This window comes from Spodoptera frugiperda, chromosome 23 (genome assembly GCF_023101765.2).
Source record: "Spodoptera frugiperda isolate SF20-4 chromosome 23, AGI-APGP_CSIRO_Sfru_2.0, whole genome shotgun sequence".
NCBI lineage: Eukaryota > Metazoa > Arthropoda > Insecta > Lepidoptera > Noctuidae > Spodoptera > Spodoptera frugiperda.
This window is the reverse complement of record NC_064234.1, coordinates 3,493,071-3,510,525: the sequence shown is the minus strand read 5'-3', so window position 1 is coordinate 3,510,525 and position 17,455 is coordinate 3,493,071. Positions and strand designations below refer to the sequence as shown.

Here is a 17,455-nt window from a genome sequence, read left to right as displayed (position 1 = left end):
AGCACAATTGATGGAAATCGTAGTACATCGTGAATCATAGAATTTTCCGAACAGCTGTTGAAAGTGTAACGAGTTCGGAAAGCATTTAGAGCGCGGAGTTGGAAGGCAATCACATATCTGATACATTGGTAATACATATAAAGCGAATGGTGGGGCGGTATCAGCAATTCATTGCGGCGGTCGTGCGGTGCGGTGCGGTGCGGCCGAGATACGTGTGCAGGCAGCGGACGGAACGCGCGCGGGTCGAGAGGATATTTGCGGTGCGGGCCCGCACCGTACTCCCCGCGCTGTGACCACGTGCATACGTGCAATCGAAATATGTAGCGCTAGCGACGTGCTCCATGGGGCAATTAAGTCGTGGTGGAGTGTGGCTGATATTCTCAAGTTAAAAAATATTTTAAAAATTTTGAAACTTAGCTTTATTAAATAAAATATTAATTAATTAATTTATAATCCGTTAATTAATTAATTAATTATTAATTAATTTAAATATTTATAATTTATTTTGCTTTAGTACAACATAAACACAAGAACACGTGCTAACGGTTCTGGATGACAGCTTGGAGTTTACAAATACACTGCAAACACGAACATGACCACAGCACATCAGTGAGATAGATGACGCACGTTATCGCGAAGTTTCCTTCCATCGCATCTAATATCACCAAATTACTCGCTATCATTCACATACGAACTCCCCATAGAAAGCAGTCGTACAATCATAACGTAATGATAATATTTCCGCGCGTCCCCTAAATCTCGGCCTCTTTGTGTCGGACCTCAATCAGGCTCTAACGGACCTCTCATTTATTCGGACCCCCAGTGTGGACGCGGCCCATGTAACGTACCATTAGATATTTCTTCAAGTAATATAGTTTCCACATTTATATAGAAATAAGATTATTTAGGCCGAGGGAACTTTACGGAGACGGTTTAGCGGCTCGTAATATCGCTAAAAGCATCCAGCCTTAGAATACTTGAGTCGGTACGTCTGGATTGCGGCGGGTACTAAGTAATCGGCGCGAGCCACTCCTGAGTATTTAATGGAGGATTCCGCTTCACGATTTCATGTAAAGTGTGAAAGATAACGGTAGCACGTAATGTTTAGCTTTAGCTTAACGTTAATTTAAAAGCACGTAATCGTTAGACAGTTAAATTCAAACAGTAAGTCCACCTTCATATTCACCGATACTCATTCGCTTGTAAGCAGACTACAACGTTGTGGTAACATCAATGTGTCCCTGAGAAGCCTATGTCTTTAATCATAATCACTATCTAAATAAATCGAGAGGCCTTAAGTTAGCGGTTCAGGTCAGACTAATGCAGGTATCCTGATCCAGCCTGTCTAGCCGCCAGACACAAGAGTAATGGCTGGCCAGACTCCACGAGATCCAACGTAATCTGTAACAAAATATAATATCGCTAGAGTATACAACTGCTTGAGATATTAGCTCGGATATTAGGGTCCTTTGTAATATGACTTCTTGTGATTTGTAAGAGCCCAATGAGATTGGACACTGGGCAGTTTGGCATTCATTGAGATAAGTAATAACGTCGTCTCTAGGAGATTATACAAATCTGTTTAGCTGATTGACTTATTTTTTATTCAGAAGTAGTGGCTAGAAAGACGCCTGGATATAAAATACAGGTGCCTACCACTAGGTGTAAAACATACACGCGTGATTTCATGTATTTTGTCCAAGTACAAACAATAGCTATCTGATAATCCTCGTTCCGCTAACGTAAACACTAATCACATAATTACACGCACAGAATCAATTTGTTAACATCAAAATCACAATCTATTAATTTTCATTTAAGCTTTGACTACATACTCGTAAATCCACAAATTACGATATTATTTCCATAATCAGTTATGACCGTGCATGCGTGATAGACTGCACGCAATAGATAAACATACATAGCTACACTCGTGCATACTCTATAGTTTCATATGTCAACTTGCACATAATTACCTACCTGTGTACCTATTGATCGACATATTTATTATCATTTTTTAAATATTTATTATTAAACTAATGTTTAATATAGGTTTCATTGTCAAGAAATTGACTTGATTGTATATTGACATATTATGTATATCATGAGAAATGTAGGTAAATCAAAGATGAGTGCGATCATTTCATAAACGCATCGTCGGATCTCGATCTCGTTCGCTCGGTATTCTCAGCTGCGAGTGTATTCGCAGTGACAATGGGTCCCCACTATATCCGTCACAATGGGTACACAATACACTAATATATTCCTGGCTTTGTGCGCTGTCGCTGTATCTGATCATCTCTGATGGCTCCCACCGACAGGACGAATGGAAATAGTCGCGCGCACGGAACTCTTAACCAGGGCTCTCTAAATAAATTTTCCTTGAACTACCTTAGTTCACTCTTGAGAGAATTGTAAGAAGTTGACGTGTTTTACAAATTATTATATCTGTAAATTCGTAGTATCATTCTGAATCCAAAATATCACCGTAATATTGGAACAAGGATTACTTTATTATTTAGTATTCTCTGCAATAAAATACAAGAAACGAAATTTCATCCAACACTGCTGAATGCATGCCTGGGAAAAATGAGCACTGACTCAAGACGGATTGGTTCTCTTCCAGTTGAGACTAAACACATAGATATTCTCACAACTCGGTTCCAACAGAAATCGAGAACGATACAATTTATGCAGTCATCGTGTAATTGATATTGGCGTTAACCCATCTAGATAATAGTAATAATTACCGATTACAAAAGTAATGAAACCTCAACTATCAATACGAAAGCTAACATATACAAACAGGTAGTCAGGATGTGGGGACAGGATCCACGTGTACACAGTACGTCCACGTGGAATGTCTAATTAATTGATTCGTAGAAACAATAGGGAGCAAAACGTACGCAATAATCACAATCACATAGATAATCCTTAGCTCATTCCTCTGATACTACTAAACGCTATGTAAGAGGAGTTGATCTATATTTTACGCTTGTTTTTCACAATCGGCAACAGTTTCTGGTGCTCGGCGCCGCGCATTGTGTATTCATATATTCCATGTTTTTTCCATCGAAATGATCAAGTGTTTTGCTCGCGGTTCGAGGTAAATATCGGTAATTTTTTGCTTGTTATTCAATGAGTGATGGAAAGGAGGGGAAGCATTTAATTGTTTTTAGGAAAAATATTTTGTTTCTAAAGTAAGTGCTCTTACTTTAAGAGCTAGACTGCTATGCCTACTTAAGATAATTTGTTATAATAATATCATATAATACTTAGCCTAAGTATTTGTCAGATGGTATGATAGCGTCGTTTTTCTATCATAAACGGTTTATGTTAATAAGGGACCGCCGCGGCTGGATTTAATCTCGGCTGGACTTAATGAGACTTTGATTCTGCACTACGCGATTACAATAATAAATGAGATCTGATTGTGACCTACTATGTTTTTATATTCGTGTTTCATATTTTTCTCGTTAGGGCTTTTAGAGCCGCGACTGAGATGACTGTTAATCCTTTTAAATGTCACATGTCATGTAAATGACACATGTCACACAGGGACAATGTTTCTGTTTGTGATAGAACAATGATTTCATTGTCAGAAGCTATGATTGAATACGTTGACATCATTGTCTAAACAGAACATGTGAGACTGTGTGACTTGATGTGTTGATAGAAAATGACAATACTTACATACACAGTGCTAAACGCTATTTTTGGATATCTAAGTGTGGTACGAACTATTAGATACAAACCAGTTTTTTAAATATCGTAGTGAGAATGTCCATAACTTAATCCTGTTTTGTTATTTGATTATCGATGTGGGGGTTTAAAAAGTTAATTTGCTACTGGCCTCATGTAAACAAGATGTGTATAAAGATGTAAAGAGCTACGAGTATATTTCACAAGTGAGTCGCAGGCACCTAGTCAAGTGTAGTTAGGAAAATTCACCTAAACCTAGTTATTTCCTAGAAATATGCTCAAACAAAAAAAACAATCAATCACAACTGCATTTACAACTGGTGTTTCTCGCTAAATGGCTAACAATACTTGGAACTTTATCGAGTTACGTTATACATCGGTTGGCAGCGGCGGACATTGTGCTGTGACGTCACAAATTGCCGCACATTTGCTACCAGTCGCACATGCACGGCGATGAATAAAATATCTTCAACCGACAAAGATTGTCGAAGCAGTTATTCTAGAATAACTGTTAGACCAATAACCATTAGCATAACTGATGTTTTTATAAACTATCCACAATTTGTTACTAATATTTGGATTGACAAGATCCGATTTGAATTCACGGTTAAAAGACGGTTAAAAGAAAATACAGTAAGTAATAAAATGTACCATTATTTAGGTGACGATCTGATTAAGCAGAATGATACCTAAGAATAAGATTGAGAAGTGTAATTGGCCCACCAGGTAAATGAACATAAATGATGAAATCAATAAAAAATACCGTAGTGTTACAATCCGGGTGTAGTTGCGGATATTGACGGCAGTAAGCCGGCCCGGATACTGTCAGTGAGAGTACACGCCACACGCCACACGCCACACGCCACACGCCACGCGCCACGAGCTGCGGCTCACAGCGCGCTGCCAATAATCCTGCATTCTTCGCACAATTCCCGAGCTATTTGTTACACGTCTACGTGGGATCGGAATCTAAATGCTTTTTAATGATATCATTACCATAAAAACACAATATATATTTTCTAAGTTCATCGATCACTATTTAGAATGAAACCAACCAAGGAAAATTAGTAATTAACATTTTATTAATATTTTTAAAGTAAATAAAGTTCATCATGTCTCACAATTGTCTTCATTAAAATTTTCGCAGCCTCTGAGCAGCACAACAAGATGATTTTCTGTTGAATAAATTATAAAGCAGGCCAAACGTTATTAAACCCGACTTCGACCCGAGTCGGTTAAAAAAAAGACAAAACAATTGTTTTAAAATTTCTTTGTAAAACACAAGTCTACAACGTTTTGCCCTTTCATGAGAAAACGACTGAGGAAAGTCTGATCTCAGCAGATTAATATTCCAATTTAGCGGGAAATTGAAAATATAATTGGCTGACATTTTGGAAGCCAAGTGGTCACCGCTTCGGAGACGGACGTTTTGCTGGCGCAGATTTACTGGTAAATTAAGTGAATGAATAACTACTAGTCCGGTAAGACTCAGAATAAATTAAAATGTAAGTACTATTCAAATGCCAAGATCAATAAATTATTGTAGTAAAGTACTTTTGTTCGTGTAATTCGTTTGATATATATTATAACCAGTATGATCATTTATGTACTACATTATTATAACTAGTTATAGGTAACTGTATAGGTAGGCCTATACACATTAAACTGCGATGCTTTATAGTAGGTTTTTTATTTTATGAATATAATCCCTGCATTGCAGCTAATAATATCGAAATTTATTAAGGAAAATTAATAATTTTAGAGATTTACCTTAGAGAATTGGCTAATACAATACTAATGTACCATTAACATTGTTCTCAATTACTGATTAATATTTAATACCCGATAATGAACATTCCATTAAACATTTTAATGTAGCTACACAAAATACATTTGACGTCACACAATCCCAGCAAAACGAAGATAAAAACCGATGTCTGCGAAGTCAAATAAAAATAATTCACTTTGTTCCAGACTTTTGCTCATAAAACATTAAAGTTTTTTTCACTGAAAATACAGAAAGTCGTGTTTCAATAAGTCTTGTCAAACGAGACAACTGCTGGCAAGGTTCTTATTGCAAACCCTGCACTTGGCTCCTTATTGGAACTTACACCACACTCACCGCACTAAATTGAAAGCTATTGCTATTTTTCTAAAGTCTATTTTCAATAAAAGTGCATTGTTTCAAGCAGCACGTAGTGGACTGTGAATTGAACTTAATGGTGGAAAAAGTGGTTTATGTTCTCCGTGGTGAACGTATCCAAATGGTGCGGAGTTAGTGAGGGTCGTGATTGTGTGCGAAGATGGATCGAGTCGCGCGCGATAAAGGCACCAGTCAACCGAGGCGTCTAGGTTAAGTCGGTAGCTGTGAGGTCGTTGACTAGCCGCGCGGTGTGGCGGGCTGCACAACACGCGCGACTATTAGACGTGCGCGCGATAACAAGCGATCTATTATGTAATTAGGAGCGTCGTGGAGACGTAAACTGTTCCTGATCCACAAAATTGATGGAGCATTGATGTTAAACAAAGTGCAAGCTTTATCAGACTTATACGGGGTTTTTAAATAATGTGGGAATTATTTCGGTGATTCTCATAATCATTGTTAAGCAGTTCGCTTGGGAACACATTACAACAACGCGTTAAGCTCAGGATATAAATTTTCAACACTTTTTAATGATCATTTAAGTTGCCAGGCGTGAGGCGAGCTCATCTTCTCAGACCTCCACCGCCACGTCACCTGCAGCCAGGATGCTCGACTTGATTGATGACCATGACTCGAGTGTATTACTAAACCAGCCTCGCTAATTATTGCTGAGGTAACAGCTATTCAAGTGAATTAACTTTACCTCGTTGTCATGGTAACGTTATACCTACTGGGATTGCTTTTCTCTGGAAGCGATCGACAAAAGTATTCCTAATACAGTGAATGGCCTTAAATGTCATTTTTCATAATAAGTTATTTGATTAGATGAGATAATGTGTCTTATGTAACTAGAACTTTTGGAATAAAGATAGGCGATGTCACCGGGCACAACTTGGTGTAATATTAAAGTTGCTAACAAGACATCGACCAAAAGATGACAATTTACTCAATTCATAATTATATTATTGCCGATAACCTCGCCTAAGCATTTCCTTGTGTGACAAACTCAAAATAGGCACTACCCAGGTACACAGACGGCATTGAAAACATTTTTGGAATAAACACTTTGATTCTTGAAACCAGTATAATAAGTCTTATATGTATTACATACGGAGATATATAACGAGCCATAAATACTGATTAACGTCGATATGGTTGCTTTTACTCGCGAGCGATTATATCTCACACGTGAAATATGTAATTAGGTGTTTCAGTATTTGTTCAGGTGAGAGCTCGGGGCGGTGACGTCACAGCATCTGTAAGTGGAACCAGTGTTTGTGTTAGTAGTGTCGTGTGCTGGCCCGGCGCTCCAGAGACCCACGGCACATTACAGCGCCACGAGCTAGGCTACCTACAGTCTGCGGGGAGTAATTAGTGCTTCAACAAACACCTGCTTGTTGTCACTTCCATTTGAGCACTAATATCTGGAACTCGCAAGGACTATACACTCCTAAAAGCGCGTAATAATTACCTCATTACGGGTAACGTTAGGACAAACATGCTAAAGAGATGCTTCGCTTATTTTGCGGACACATTTCGCCCCTTTGCCCACATAAAACAGATGGCATTTTCAAAAATGATGCCGCACCCCCATAATTTGTCCCAAACGAGTTTTATAATGAATACGTCGGCTGATCCTCCGCCGTGTTTTTACACAACATTCCTGGCGCAACCTCTCACACTGACATACATCGTAATGATCGCGCAGCGGATTTAAATAATGTTATTCATACAGCAACTGCAAAATGACGCCCTCTGGCTATCACATACGAACTATTGCACTTATATATTATTATAACACACGAAACGCGATCTTTACACAAAAGTATTGCCTAGTGCCGTCAGTATTTTGTAAAATTTAACCTCAGAAAATATTTTTTAAGTAACAATTAGATTACTTCAAGCAGGCAGCTGTTTAAAAATATGTTGAAATACAAGTAGAAGATAACTCGATAAGCCCGCACACCGCACGCCTCGTGGCTACAGATTCAATGCTCTGTGTAAATCGAATCACTTGACGTTTAGCTCGACGAGCCACTTAGTATTCACCGCGACTACTGCTACCAACAAAGAAAATATTCACCTCTAGTATTTATTAAGGTTTAAATATATATTTTCTTCAGTGCAATACTTTAAAGTCATTCTTTCTCTTTTACATTAAAACACCTGCTCTTTAACAACTGTAAAAGAAATGTACTCATTTTATAAATTAATGTAGATCTAAAATTGTAATTTGTTTGTTTCAGATCTCACCGTGATGATTCCGAAGAAGTTCACAGATTGTAGGTTAGTATGAGAACCTCACAAAGTATAAACAAAAACCTAAAAAATAACCGACATTGTATCAGTCGGATAAGCCGCACATTCTGTTAATGTTGTTATTTCAGACAGTAGGTAAGGTGCAGCGTACATACCACAATAGTTTACTCCTCCGATGAGTCATGAAACCTGATAGTATGTATTGTGTGTTATTGTAATTGGGTGGAAGCATGCATCATGACCAGTGGACAGTTACAGCGAACTATGTAACTCGTATTAACGATATTGTCTTCGGCCACCGAACATTAACTGGCCACGGCCCAGAGCCTCCTATATCTCGCTAGCCTTGTTTTGATGTTAACGCAAACACACACATTATATGTGTGTATAGGTGTATTAAACATTTCCCCCATCAAAGACAGCGAGAATTCCTACCTGTACAGAGCAAATCATAAGTTCTGTGAGTTTAGTAATTGATCCCGATAACTGTAAAACTCTGAACAAATCTCTTCTCCTGTCTGTACTAGTCTACCAGTTATATTTCATTTGTAAAAGATAAGAAATTGCCAAAATAGTAATCCGTCTTTAGAATTGAATCACAAAATTCTATTTGGAACTATTCAGCTCGTATCACTCGATATTACAGAAATTGATACAAAACGAAGGAGACGCGAATAAAAACGAATCTCTTTGCACGTACAATTAGATTATAAATTCAATGAAAGCCGAGCCGAGACAGTAGTAGGGCTGTCTCCGACTGGAAACACTTTCATTCGTAAATGTATAATTGAAGAGAAAACAGCGCGTTGTAAAGGTAGCTATTACTGGTCCTCGTGGGCGAAGCTAATGTCTATCGGTAAATGGTTTGTACAGGATTCCACTTTGGGAACGGTATTCATTTTCTTAAATTTTTATGAGTGCTTGTTGCGAGGAACACGTTGAGAGTAACGTAAATATCTCGCAGAAATAGAATACACAACGCGTACCTCCTTGTATTGTTTATTAGGGATTTTTTTGAAATTGGAGATGTGATAAACTGAGAATAAGTATTCAGGTAGGTTTACCTGCGTCGTCCTGCCCACGTGAGGGGTTGTTTACCTACTGGGTACTCCTCGAAGAGAATATAAAACAGTACTTGTGAATTTACAATGTGGAAAGTACTGAGTACCTAATATTCGTCTTCACTTTTTTGGGATAACGAGCGTCTGAATGAGTTATGGGACTCCCGCGGGACTCCGCCACATAGCAACGCTTGCTCGCACAATATTGCCAAGTACACGTACCTATACTTCAGAAGATAACGTGGATATGTACATGTATTTACTTAGGTACAATATCATAGACTTTGTTATATTAATTCTTAAAAAAACTAAATTTTTTACCGTAAAAATTAAATATTGAAGTGAACAGAGTGGGACCACAATTTGTCAATTTAAAAACATCGTCCCGGACGATTCACAGTTAATTTTAATATTCCCCTAAAAGCTGTTCGTTTGCTAACAGTACCCGTAGGTCCCATACTCTCACCCCTTTACTACCAGGACCCCATAATATGTTACGAGAGTTATAGGTGATCTATACATAGGTATGTATAGATCACGGTACGGGCGCGGCTTGTGATCGAAATGTCTGCTAAGTCCAAGATGTCGCCTGCCACGTGATATATGACGGGGAAGTGAAGTACTGAAACCACTTCTAGTAGAATATAGCTTTGTACACGATATTTTATATTTATTCAAGCAAAGAAGTACATTCGGTTACCTATATATTTGTATAAGTACGTTTATGTTTGTGAATTTCCATCGAACACATTCTTACCAAAGTTTCGGACCGGTAGTAACTAAACCCGAACTAGCAACGACTCTCTGGTGCTATAAAAGTTGCCGTCAACACTTGTAATGGCTTTTCAGATTCATTCACAATACCGCAATAAAAATATGCCTACAAACCATTTCACTCGACGTTTCGAGAACTTTTTCAATGTCGCCAAATTGTCGCAGTTACAAAGTTGTGCGTGTGAAGCCACAGCCGCGTAGTTTCGTGTTGTTGCCCGATGGAGTACAAATGTCCACCTCATCTCAAACTGTCTTGTAAACATTTCTATCAGAAAACGATCATTTTATATTTGCTTTGTGAAGTTCGTCGTGTTATTACAGCGTACAGTTTGTACTTGGCTTATGTTATTTGAACCGAATAAAACTGCCGCTCAATAAATAGTGTTATCTTTACACACGCCCGTCTCAAATACTATATTTCTGCGGTATTCGTTTGAACATCAAAATAAAAATAGTTTTTGTATTATTTGTTACTCCTGCCAGACCAAACACTCAAAAGACTACATGCCTATAATTATTCGAGCAGATATTTACAAAGTACCATCATGTGTAATCTAAATAAATATGTAAGGGAATATCCGAGCTACATCTACTTTCTAATATCTGCGGCCATGAAACAAGCAAATATTTAATATCTATGTTCACGAACAAGGCCTCGAAAAGTTAATGGAATTCAATATGCTGTAAGAATGATAACAATCTCGTGATCATATTATTATGTTGTAGTATCTACTGACAGTTGTGCGGGCCTCGCCGACACTCTGGATTGAGATAGTTCGGCTGTGTAATTAGCGAGCCTAGTGTCGGCACAACGTGTGTGGCTGACAGTGTGTGACATGCTAATCACATCTATCTCTTCCGCGAGTTGGAACTGTATGCGCTGATATACTTCTATTTACTTAACTCCTTGTTACAGAATTGTACTGACAAGATTCGTTATTAGTAAAGACATTTAAAAAAAAATACAATCGCAAATACACTTTATGACCGGACAATTAACCCCAATCTTAATCGCGAGATAAAAAGAAACACTCAAGTGTAACAATATAAAGACTAACAAATAATTTTTATTGCTCTGTCTGCTGAGCTTTAGAGCTACATTTGTATTCCAAATCGCGCTCATGTCGCGATGTCGCGGGCCATTCACACAAAAACAATGAGTGCGAGCGGACTTCCAAACCAGAGCACAGACCGCAATATAGTTGACACGGCGCGCCGGCAGGGGGCGCCACACAAACGAACATTAGGGCCGTGGAACACAAATACCAACAAACAAAGGCCAAACGAACAAAAGTCAAACAAAAAGTACCCGCGACTCCACAAAGAGGTGTCTGCGGCCGGATGAGGCTGGATCATGTAGCGTTTTGGGGAAATGTAGCCGAGTACCTATGTACTTACTATCCACCTAGCTACCTATGCACGGTAAGATCGTACCTCCTCTACTTTTTAACTCCTTTTTTCTAAGAATCTAATATTGTAACGTATAAGCAATACGATTCTATTTTAAGAATACACGAGAAATAACAAAAGCTAGCACATTTCTCGTCTCGCCTGCCCACGGCTGCACTTCTTAAATAAATCAGATTGATAGGGAAAGCGAATTTGCGCACAAATCAATTTTATTGGCAGCGCGCAGCTGCGCAAACACGCGCATCATGCGTGTGCGAATTCTGTGTGCGTTTTATATGTTTTAAAATATCGCTTGATTGATATTTGAGTGGAGCTGAATGATGCAATAATGTTTTATACACAATGTTATACAATAACTAAATATTTCAGTTACTATTGAAGTTTATATTATCCTTATAGTTTCCATGAAATATATAAGCTATTTGATTTTATGAATCAAATAATTTCTTCAAACTAACTCCGTTATTGTATAACTGAAAATATTGGGAACATCATTCATGAATTTCATGATCTTTTCTCTCCTAAACTTACCTGAAAACCTTGAAACTGTGTATCTTATAAATAATGTGACCGTTTCAGTATTTAGGTAAATGTTTTACGATTACATTTTATAGCGCCGCGGCCGCGTGGCGACGCAGGCGCGCGCTCGCTTCCGCTGTAAAACATTGTTTAAATAATTGATTCGCACGTTTCCGATACTTTGATCTGATGAAACCCCACCACAGCTGTAGTGTTTCGGATCAAAATATTGCACTGCTGATACACGGAGGGTTGTGTCTGTCAGTATGTCTGTCTGTGTGAATACATATTTATTGCACGGCACCTATACTGTCGGCCTTGTATGCACGGGCGCACCGTTATCTATGCCAGTGCTGAAATATCGGTGTTGCACTGATGAAAGATACGTTTAATCCACATTTCGAGAATATTTGTTTGTAGAATTGCATCTGTAGGTAATGTGTGTTAGCATTGAAGTCTAAATCAAAGTGTAAATGATAAACTGAACATACGAGTATCGTGCAATAATATAAAGATTCTTTAAATGGAGTACGAAGGAGTTTAATAATAAAATTTTCATTTTCTATGAATAAAGGAGAGTAGGTACGTAGCTAAGAATATTTATTAAAATGTTAAACGAAAACAATTTGATTCATTTATTTCCCAAGGTTTAGAAGAAAGCAGCGTTTTCTTTTATCTCTTCAAGTTAAACAATAATAACGAACAACGAACTCCTGCCTCCTCTGTCAACAATTTTCCACCATTTTTTCTTTTATAGCATCAAGTAGTCGGTTTTCTATTGAAATATAAATTAAATTTTCTGTTTTTATATTGAGAGATGTAAACCAGTGCCTTTTGGCTTACCTCACAACATCTGAAATAAAAATAAAACATTTTCTAAAGACTTCATAACTTATTACATGTATAAATACATGCTCGAACAGTTTTCTTTACAAACATCAAAGTGTATGTCACAATATTTGTTAATTATAAAAGCTAACTTTAGGTATTTATGTATTAAATGCGACCATCAGTTTGAAAAAGCATGTTTATAGCAATATCAGTTTGATAGCTTAATTTGGCGAGTTCCCCAAACCTCCAATAACATATTGTTTGGCCGGCGGCCATTAAACTGGATCGCGGCGAAGAGTCGTAACTTTAAATGTAATATCTTCGCGATGTCGTCAGTCTCTACTGTCCTTCACCCTGTATACTGGTATACTGGCCGAGACAACACCCTGTGATACACTGAAAGCGACACAGCAGCACGGACCAAGATATTAGTTTTGGTAAGACATTGGTTAGATACTCAGGGAAATAAATGTTATCAATGAAAACTGCAAAAGATCACAATTGAGAATTTTACCAAAATTAAAAAGAAAGTAGTAGAAATTAGAAAGATACATTTGCGTAAGCTTAATACATTTGCGTAAGTCAACATAGGTAAGACTAATTTAAGTAGATATTAACCATTATTAACCAAAGGACATAAAAAACTATATTAATGTGATGAGAATTGATGATCTATCTTTTAACTTATATTTTTAAATAGGCGCTCTATACAGCTATATAGCTGGTAGTGAGAGCCGTGCCGTCCGCGACCTAACTCCTAACCTACATACCTACGTACATAGGTACGTGTGTTGTCCCGGATATTTGTATTATGATATTTTATTACGAGGGATATAAACCATTTTCCTGCTACGTAGAGGATCTGCTATTGGCCGTGGGTCAGTCAGCATCAATTACTGTCGCCGATGACTCACTGATTGATTTCCATTTGTTTTGCTGACTTTTACTCGTATACTGATCAGTCTCATTACTGGTATACAGATATTTCCTTTTGGTTGATATGCTACACTTGTTTACTGACATGGCCACAATAGTAGTTGTTGTTTTCAGTGTTACAGAAATGCTAGTTCGGAATTCGTCTGTAGTAACAATAACATCACACATTAGTAACCAGCAGTCCACAATTTTTGTAAAATCCTAACGATCAAAGCCAATCCAAACAATTACTTACCGAAAATAAATATCAATCGCTAACATTTTAATAATCACATTTAAAGCGGCTCGCCAACACAAATAGCGCGCTGTCTATAAAGGTAAACAGACTAGATTTAATTGCAAACTAGATATTTTCCGCGCATTAATCACATTTGAGCAAACACATGCGTTTGACAGATAGACGCGACTTCACAGGCTGCGGCTGAAGTTGAAGCCACAGGAATATTCTCGGAACAAACGTACCCGCGCGCTGAGCAGGCACGGCCAGTAGGTTCACTACGACTTATTAGTTCCGTACGGCTATTAATGTTGCACGAACAAAATAGTACATATAGGCTGAACAAAGTTACTTTTATATTTTAACCGAAGTAATGTTAATATAGCAAATCCTGCTAATACACTTTATAAGGAATTGCAGACTAGGACTTTTTACAAAAATTTGACGTAGCAATAATTCGTATCAATGATTTGTTCAGAGTAGTCTTACTGCGGATCTCCGCGAGTTCTATAGACGGTTGTAAACGATGTTATGACTAGGATATTTATGGATTCTTAACACGCCATTATTCTAGCGAGATGTTTCTCCAGCAGGAACAAACATTGCTTGTAATCAGTTTATTGTTGTAGAATGTTCTCAGCGCAAACTTTCCTCAGCTTAGAATATGGGAACTTTTTCTTGGGAAAATAACTAAAAATAGGATTTACACATGAAGCTGTGGATTTGATGTTTCCTATTGTTTCTTGTTACAGAACTCCGGCGCAACGCTGTCAGCTCTCCGAATAATTGTTTGCAGACACAAAATGTAAGTAGCTCTATTTATTATAATATGAAATATTTTATAATCAAAGTATAACTCAACTATAATGTGACAACTGAATTATACTCAATATTTTACTTGGACCAACTGCTGCATTAATAAGCCACAATAAAATTGTGAATAAAGAAAATAATAATAATTTACTGGTGTATAAATTGAGTCATAAATCAAAAAAAAAACATAACAGAGCACCATTGCCCACTAAATAAACAAATGTAAATACAATAACAATAATTTCGCAATACGTTAGTAGTACTGCGCAGTATACTGTGTAACCCACGCCCATTCCATAACAATATTTCAGTGGAATGTAATCATACACCGCCGTCAATCACCGCGCGAGCGATGTGTGCTGTGAACTGGTGTGAACCATCCGACAACAGTCCTCGCATCTACTGACAGCCGACACATCTGACACTAGGTGGAATGAAAGAAACTGACTGTACACTAGTTGATCATACATACTTCTAGGCTCAACAATTAAACCGTATTATTGAAATGTGGTTGAAAGATGAAATTCAATGGAAATTATTCCAATCACTATAACAACCATACTTGGGACTAAATATTGAATTATGTAATTCAAGCGGTAACTAGTAACACAGTGTAGGAGTGCACCGCGAAAGTTTAATTACAAATGTTAACGTGTTGTTTGTTTATCTCTGTAGTACTTACCTACGACGTATTTACCCAATATCCTTATCAGACCACGCCACCAGTAACCCGATCACAGAGCAGACTCCGCCGATTTTATACATTTTTTTAGTTATTAGCGAACTCTCGCTGTAGCAGGTACATGTGTACAACTATACGTTTATTGGTTGCAGGTAAATATCCCCACACGAGCCTCAACTTCTGAATCCTTCACAATGGAGCTGGAAGACGTGGAAATGTTTAGAAACGGCAGCTTCTCGTACGACGACAACGGCACGTACAACGGGACGTTCGAGAACTGCCCGCACATCAACCTGCCCGTGGTGTACGTGGTGACGCAGGTGCTGTACGCGCTGGTCTGCGTGGTGGGGCTGCTCGGCAACACCCTCGTCATCTACGTCGTGCTGCGCTACTCCAAGATGCAGACCGTCACCAACATGTACATCGTGAACCTTGCCATCGCTGACGAATGCTTCCTGATTGGCATTCCGTTCCTGATCACAACAATGTCTCTCCGCGCGTGGCCGTTTGGACGCTTCATGTGTAAGGCCTACATGATCTCTACCGGAATCAACCAGTTCACCAGCTCGATATTCTTGTGCATAATGAGTGCGGATCGATACATCGCCGTGTGTCATCCGATAGCCGCGCCGCGACTACGGACGCCATTCGTCTCTCGAGTGGTGTCGGCTGCAGCATGGACAGCATCAGCTTTGGTGATGACGCCTATATTCATGTACACGACCCTCATACCGACGCCCCATGGCCTCTCGTGCAACATCGTGTGGCCCGAGCAAGAGTTCAACAAAGGCCAGACGTCCTTCACGCTGTACTCGTTCGCTCTCGGTTTCGCCGCACCGCTCACCCTCATCTTCGTGTTCTATTGCCTCGTGATCCGCAAACTGAAGACTGTCGGCCCTAAAAACAAGTCTAAAGAGAAAAAGCGATCGCACAGGAAAGTGACTAAACTAGTGCTGACTGTGATTGCTGTGTACGTGCTATGCTGGCTGCCGTACTGGGCGTTCCAGGTAGCTCTCATTTACTCTCCACCGAACGAGTGCGCCAGCCAGATCACCATCACCGTTTTCCTGGTAGCCGCGTGCTTCAGTTACAGTAACTCTGCCATGAACCCAATTCTTTACGCCTTTCTGTCTGACAACTTCAAGAAAAGTTTCCTAAAGGCTTGTACTTGTGCAGCTGGAAAAGATGTGAATGCAACTCTCCACGTGGAGAACAGTGTGATACCGAGGAAGAGAGGAGGTGGCACCGCGCGCGCGCAGCTCCGGGCGGCGGAGTCGCGGGGCGGCCTGTCGGTGGGCGGCGGCGCCGGCGGCTCGCGGTCCGAGGCGTCGACGGCGCTGACGTCCAAGTCGGTGGCGGCGAGCGAGGCGCTGGCGCTGGAGGCGCGGCCCGCGACGCTGGCGCCGCTGATAGCCCCGAACGGGCTGTCGCACACGCGGCTCTGAGTGCGGGCCTCTCGCCGCCGCGAGCCCTCCGCCGCGCTGCTGGAGGAGGACACGCTGATCGTGTCCATCGACTAGAGTAGTAAGACTGTCGGACGGGACGCCGTCGGCCGCAGAGACTCGAGCCCTGTCTCTCGGCCGCCGCGCTGCCCACGGGTCCAGTTTTGTACCGGTTCAAGTTTTAAATATTAGTTGTAAGTGTGCGGTGTGTGCGATATGTGATGGAGTTGTTCTGTTTCTGTATAAAGTCAAAATTGTATGGAGTCGGTTCGGCCTAGGGTTGTAACGATGAATTTACTAAAATGTAATTTTTTATCGCATAGCGACTGTAAGGTTACTGTTTGTATACTGTGTAATTAAGGTGTAAAAAATTGTACATATCGTGTAAATATTTGTCAACTTGTCATAATGTCACAGTTGTAATAAAATTACGTTCGTGAAAAAGCGTTGTTTTGTTTATACTCATTTTTATGACCCTCTCAATACAAATCAGGTCACTTCTCTGCCACTGTAGAAACAGAGAATGTTAAAAGTGTAAGTCGATTAAAGAGAAGTAGTTCATCATATTGATTGTGAATCTCCTTATTTACTTGTTCCTTGTAGGTAAATGATTTTACCAACGATTCACACAAAATCGTTGGCTTATATATGGTGGCTTCAGACATG

General features: G+C 39.3%; 1 protein-coding gene across 2 annotated transcripts in view; it reads left to right on the top strand.

Annotated features, from left to right (window-relative positions):
- Positions 1–17,233, top strand: part of LOC118266942 (somatostatin receptor type 2) — an 80,895-nt gene extending 63,662 nt beyond the window's left edge. For both annotated transcript variants that reach the window (XM_035580600.2, XM_050703154.1), the window contains exons 4-6: positions 8,092–8,131; positions 14,605–14,657; positions 15,500–17,233. In XM_035580600.2, coding sequence (XP_035436493.1) covers positions 15,542–16,792 — 1,251 coding nt within the window. In that variant the 5' untranslated portion in view covers positions 8,092–8,131; positions 14,605–14,657; positions 15,500–15,541 and the 3' untranslated portion in view covers positions 16,793–17,233. The remainder of the gene's footprint in view (positions 1–8,091; positions 8,132–14,604; positions 14,658–15,499) is intronic.
- Positions 17,234–17,455: the final 222 nt, after the last annotated feature.